This window comes from Leuresthes tenuis, unplaced genomic scaffold (genome assembly GCF_036924035.1).
Source record: "Leuresthes tenuis unplaced genomic scaffold, fLeuTen1.0.hap1 SCAF_19, whole genome shotgun sequence".
NCBI lineage: Eukaryota > Metazoa > Chordata > Actinopteri > Atheriniformes > Atherinopsidae > Leuresthes > Leuresthes tenuis.
Window position 1 is genome coordinate 6,443,467 of NW_027325373.1, and position 6,620 is coordinate 6,450,086.

The 6,620-nt window shown below is 41.0% G+C and overlaps 1 protein-coding gene across 1 annotated transcript; it reads right to left on the minus strand.

Annotated features, from left to right (window-relative positions):
* Nucleotides 1-78: 78 nt before the first annotated feature.
* LOC140277148 (stomatin-like protein 2, mitochondrial) lies at nucleotides 79-6,335 on the minus strand. Its single transcript, XM_072372065.1, has 10 exons — nucleotides 6,171-6,335; nucleotides 5,326-5,478; nucleotides 3,885-3,984; nucleotides 2,894-2,952; nucleotides 2,702-2,803; nucleotides 2,488-2,622; nucleotides 2,169-2,313; nucleotides 1,957-2,036; nucleotides 1,717-1,845; nucleotides 79-1,627 (listed from the first exon to the last, which is right to left on the minus strand). Exons 1-10 carry the CDS (start codon nucleotides 6,213-6,215, stop codon nucleotides 1,505-1,507), a joined length of 1,071 nt encoding a protein of 356 aa, XP_072228166.1. The 5' UTR covers nucleotides 6,216-6,335; the 3' UTR covers nucleotides 79-1,504.
* Between the last annotated feature and the right edge of the window lie 285 nt (nucleotides 6,336-6,620).

The following is a 6,620-nucleotide window of genomic DNA, read 5'->3' on the forward strand; positions in this document are numbered from 1 at the left end:
TTCTTTAATGCCCAAACTAATTAAAGACTATAGTAGCCAAATGAAATGCAATTACAGACATCCAGGCCAGTCCGATTAACCTTTTATTTTATGGTCAATGAATGACTCGTTTATAACGAAGTTTTCAAAATATGATTTTGGTGACCTTTTGGCGGTCAACACTTACCAAACCCTTAAGTATGTTTTTAAGCAAGCGCTTTACAACATGTATCGTTACTTCCTGACCCTCCATGGGCACAGGCTCAGAAGTGCCAGTTCCAGGCTGTAATGTAAAATTTCCACCAAAGATTTATTATTTTTTTAAGTACTACTGCTTTAGCAGACTCATTCAGCTTAATAAATATACTTTGTAAGACATCAGAGGTGAAGACAAAGACCCAGAGGATATGAACTTTTGAGCAAAGAGCTGACTCTGAATACAAGGGTTAAGTTATAACTGCTTAAAATTATAACTGGGGTAAAGTAATCAGATAAAAAGAAAATAATAATAGAATAATTATGGGAAAATGGTGACGTCATCACAGACTGTTATATTTTACCTTGTTGACTGGAACTTACCCCTCTACCTGGTCTTTGCATATAAAACCAAAAAAAACATGCCACATGTTGTAGAACCTCAAATTCACAGTTTGTGCCCCGACTGTTGAGGGTAATCTGACCTGCCCAATGGTATATTCTTAGTCGTCAAAAAAAGTATGTTAAACAATTTTACAGAAATATACTTAAGAAACTCTATATTCTGTTATGGCATTTTATTTTTCTTTTTAAGTGCAGGGTGTACTTTTAATGCAAAATGTCATGCAACTCCGTAGCAGACTACATCTTAAAGTAATCTGACCAAGCATGACCTACTTGTTGAGATAGTGAGATCATTCTTTGAAACACTTTAACATGGTAAACATAAAGCCGATGCTATCTAAACCTTTTATGGGGGAGATCATGCTCTGACTCAAAGTCTGGTCCCACTGATGTAGAATGTAGATGATGAGTTATCACTGCAAAAAAAAAAAAAAAAAAGAAGAAAAGAAATAGAAATTGGACAGCTTCCCTGAGCCAACATGAAAACTGAAGAGGAATTATTTGGACCAGCCTTGAAAAACTGATTGGAAAAGGAGGAAAAACACAGTAAACACAATCTGATGTTTCACTTCAACTTTAGGCTGAGTGACTGAAGGGTATATGTGGTTATACATATCACAAAGACATAAAAAATGGGCATAAGAAGTAGGTCAGGACAGCATAGTATTTGCATCCATGTCTGGGCGGACCTGTCAGAGTCGCTGGCTCAGCGTTAACTTAGACAATAACTGCACATTGACAACATTCAGTGATGATCCTTTAACAAAAGTGTTTTCCCCGGGGCTCCATGGCGAGACATCGGAGCCACTTTTCCTTTTCATCCTGTCAGGAGATGGTTTGTGAACACTGCTCACGTGGCGATGCTTCTAATCTCATAACTTAAACTGCTTCATCTGGTTCTGTGTCATTTATTTTTCGGAGTTCATCACTGAGTCCTCTGTTCTTCGGGTGATCCCGACTGGTCTTCAAGTTGCCCGCCTTTCTCCTCCGCCCCCCCCGGTGCCAAACCGGGGCTCGTCTTTGCCAGCGTACTGTAAATGCTCATAGCCTGTGTGGTGGGGAAACGAGTTGAAAAGTGTTACTGATCTGTACTTAATCCAGTGGCCGCTGTGAACACACACGCGCACGTGTACAAACCTGTGAGACCATTCCACTAATGTCCCCGGTGTTAGAAGGCAGAAGGATGGTGTTGGACTGTTTGGCGAGGTTGGAGAAAGCAGACACGTACTGTTCGGCCACACTGAGTGAAGCTGCTGCATTTCCATTCTGTACAGCACAAACAAACCAAAAAAAAAACTAAATAATACATCAAAATTTATTTAAAAAACAGAAGTGTGATTGCTGTTGTCCTAATGAAAAGAAGAAAAGAGTGCGTACCTGCTCAGTCAGAGCCTCAGACAGCATACGGATAGCCTTGGCTTTTGCCTCCGCTTTGGCTACGACTGCTTGGGCCTCACCTGGAGGAAACACAGCAATCTGTTGCCTCTAAGGTATCACCAGGGTCATTTCAGCATTTTAATCCACACACAAGACAAGCAAGGCAGTGGGAAACGTCTCTAAGCAGAGAAACTGAGTCTAAATGCACCCACCAGCTGCTTTATTGATCTGCTCTGCTTTTTGACCCTCTGAGGCCAGGATCTGGGCTTGTTTACGACCCTCAGCGACATTAATGGCCGACTCCCTTGTCCCTTCAGACTCCAGAACCGTGGCTCTCTTTTTACGCTCAGCCTCCACCTACACAGAAAGAAATAAAAGGTATGTATTATAGCTTTTTCTGTTCTTTGTAGTTCTTATTTACAATAAAGCCTATTGAGGGAAGAGCTACATTCTTTTTTTTATGAGTAAAATACAATGCTTGACCCCAAATAAACTCACAAGTATTCTTTAAAGTCATCTTATTTATCTCACCTGCATCTGCATTGATTCTTTGACCCGAGGTGGAACGTGGATGTCTTTGATTTCATAACGGAGGCATCGGATTCCCCACTCATCTGAAGCTTGGTTGATGGAGTGGACGATGTTGGAATTAAGGGACTCCCTTTCCTTGGCAATGAATACATACATGAGTACAACAGTTCATGACTACAGAAGAGTGCGAGAAGCAGCAGAAGTTCGTATTTACCCGGAACACTTTGTCCAGAGTTAGTTTGCCCAGCTCTGAGCGCATGGTGGTCTGTGCCAGCTGTGTGACTGCGTACTCTGGATCCTCGACGCCGTAGCTGGCCTGAGAGAAGGGACGGAGGAGACTTTAAAAGCACACGTATTACTGTTCAAAGCGAGGAAAAAATAGAATAAAGCTGTTCTGCCAACATACCTTAAAAGGGTCAAGGATCCTTAAGTAAAGCACTCCATCAATCTGGAGTGTTACATTATCTGTAAAATTGAGCACCCAAAGAAATTAGATCAGATTTTTTTTTTGCACCATTCAAGTCTTATATGAAGTTTTACATCACTCAGAGAAAAATAAATCATTTAGAGGGGGGGGGAGTTTTTATTTTATTTTCTAATTTCCCATTTCAAGAACAAAGTCAAAATATTACTTCAGTGACCAACTCCACATGTGGATACATCTGATTGAGCAGGCGGCCCATGTGCAGAGGCTGGCGCAGGTTTGAGTCTCGGCCTGGAGCCCTTTGCTGCACGTCACCCCCCTCTTTCTTCCCACTTTCTTGTCGAGCTACTTTGAAAAGAATGGCCACTCGTATTTCTCATTGAACTGACAAAACAGTACAGCTAAACTTTGTTCACCAACCCTTCCTCACAGCGCCACTCGCCACTTGAATAAAAACAGCCGGTGGTTTCAGAAGGCGTCAACTTCCCTGAAAGGAAAAAGCCGTTTCTCAGTATGTTTGAGCGAGCTCTGAGGGGAAAGTGGAGAAAAGTGACTGTCCAGGGCGGGTCGGACCATGTTCCACGCAGTCTCTTTAAAGCATGGATCAAGCACTTCGCACCAGACTGTGCCAACATGCTAAAAGAGAAAGAATTTCTTTGTTCCCAGAAAAACCTGTGCTAGTTTGACTGAATCTGAGCGACTCCACTTTAATCTTGAAAAGCCATGCTTTTTTCTCGACATTTCAACTTTGTTGTAGACAGACTGACTTTATTCTCCAGAAGTTGACCTTACTCTGGAAATTTGAGGGGGAAATAATATACGACCTCCTCTCTTTATATTTTTCCTTCACGCAGCCCTAATACTCTGTCGTGGGATTAGCTGTACATCTATCGGGCAAATTATTGAGGCTGTCATCTTCATCCTTGTGTGCATGTAATTAAAAAAAAAAAAAAAAAGGTAATAGATTACTCACCTAAGGATACAGCAGACTGCTCTGGGACGTCTATCACAATTTCTTTGAGACTTTGCACATAGCGGATTTTATCAAGTAAGGGGATAAGGAAGTTTAAACCCTAGAGACAGAAAAAGTAGATCAAATAGTGAGTGTCAGCAGATGTTTATGAGATAAGATCCACTACAATGTCTCAGTTACAGGAATGGTGTAGAAGTGATTGCTCCTTTCAACAAAATTCTTAAATTGATCAGCTTGTAACTTAGCTACAAACTCCATTTCCATGAGCAGTTGGGACCAATGTCGTTGCATCGAGAAAACATACATAAATCACGAGTTTGATACCACCAACACATGGGCCCGTTTCACCCTTCTTTTCCTTCCATTTTTCGATAATTTGGGAGCTGAGGATACCGATTGTTGGAGTTCTTGCCGAACCCAAGATTTAATCTGCTTTAAAGTCCATTGGCATCGTCGGAGTCTCTTCCTCATAATGAACCGTTCATTTTCAATCTGACGCAGATCTGGAGTACAGGCAGGTGAGGCAAGCAAACACGCTCTGTTGTGAGTCATGCAGAATGAGGTCTGGCATTATCCTGCTGAAATAACCACAGACCTCACTTGGTGGCAGATGTCTGACCAATATTCCAATATACATCTCTGCATCAGCGGCACCTTCACACACGATGTACCAACATACCAACACAGACGCTGCTTTTTTCTTCTTCTCGCTTATAACAGCCTGGGTGATCTTACAAGAGTCATTTGTTAAAAAGCTAAGCTGAAAACAGGAACTCATCTAACTATGTTAGACAAATCCACTGTCTTTCTGTCCATCTTGGAGGAGCTTGTGCACAGAGGATTCAGCAGAGCCGATATATGGCTTCCTCCTTGAGTAATATAGTTTCAGGTATAAGTTCTGGATTCAGCAGCAGACCGAGTGAAACCGTTTGTCCAAGATACTCTTGAGCCTATGTGGCTTGTTTGATAACAGTTTGAGTGATCGTCCGATGCTGCCCGAAGGCTTGAACGTTTCATGGTCCTACCTTGGCCTTAATGCTTGGAAAGACTAAGACATTGGTAGATGCTTTTTATACCTAAAAGATCTGCTGTTTGGAGAATCTCCCAAAGCAGTGTTTCTTCAACATTTCAATAACTTTTCAGTCTTTCAAAACTATTATTACTATTATTTTTTTGAGCGTGTTGCTGGCATCAAATTCTGTTCACATTTTTTTCAAATACAACGACATTGTTCAGAGCAGACACTGAAAGTAGCAGTCCTTGTACTTTTCCCCTTCGTACAAATCTGTCATCAAGTTACTGATGTGAATCTTTATTGCATTTAGAAAACTTTTCATCTTTTCTGAATATGGGCTCTGTGTAAATGTGCTGCTGCTCAACATTTCTAATAGTTTGCCCACTACGTGAATATAGAACCAAAAATGGACCTAATAAGCGTTACCGGCTCTAAGATGCGGTGAAAGCGACCCATCCTCTCCACCACCCACGCTTCCTGTTGGGGCACGAACAGCACCACAGTGTTCATGGGCAGGCTGGAGGCCCATCGCTGTTGGGCCGGTGTGACCCACAGCCTTGGTGCAGTCCGTTGGGTTTGCTACAAAGACAAACGTCACAACAGTCAGTAACTTCAGGAACGACAAAATCGGATCAGACGGATACAGAAATTATCTGCAGGGGAAATATTACCGTTCTACAGTTGAATGAAGGCATTTCAGGTTTAAAATTCTCACTGTAAAGCAGGACTTTTTAAAAAAAATGTTAGTAGCCATAAATGAGGTACTATTACATTTAGAAGGTAACTCTCCTTTCTAATTCGTTAATAGACAACAATAACAATGAAAGAAAATAAGATAATATGGTCAGATATTGTTTTGTCAAGTGTGTGGTAGTTTTGCTAAAACAAAAAAGAAGATAAAGCATAGTAATCTGTCAGTAAAATAATTATTTTTGGTCCTTCTGAAACAAACAACTCAGGTCTTTTATTTTTTAAGGTCTAGACTAAAGTTTTTGTTAAAGTTAACATTTCCCCTGTTATATGTCATCTGCTTCATATTTGCTTTTGTTTGTTCGTTCGTGTTTTTTTGGCTTTATTGGTCAATATATTTCAATAGAGACAAAGAAAGAGCCTCTCTCGTTCACTTGTTGCACACTTATTCATTCTTTTGTCAGGATGCTGAGTGACATTTGGTGTGTTATTAATCCACGGGTGCACGCTGAAAGACACCAACCGCACTAGCTGAGTGGTTACGCGAGCTAACAAGCCGAAGACAACACTTGAAAACGTACCTGTAAAATGGCCCCGCCGGTCCGACACAGCGTCCGTAACATCATTGAAGCAGTCTGGTGTTGTATTGTAGAAAAGATGCAGTGATAAAAACTCGACACAACATGCACTCCCCACTCATGTGAGTGACCCTTGCCGATAAGGAAAGGAAAGTTACATCAGTGGTGCAATCCTGAAAAAACTCCGTCGGTGCGGAAAGCCGGATAACGATCGTTCCGCGAGATCGTGAACGTGTAAGTAACGACCCACAGTTTCTGTAAATATCGTGACAAAACTGTTAACAGATATACATATTAAAAGGCCATAATTAACAGATGTGAAAAATACTACTAAATACTTCTAATAACGATTATATTAATTTATTATGACAATACTACTATTAACACCAGTATCACGACTGCTTATATTCATACTAATTCTGCTACAAATAACAATTGGCGCTGATGATAAAA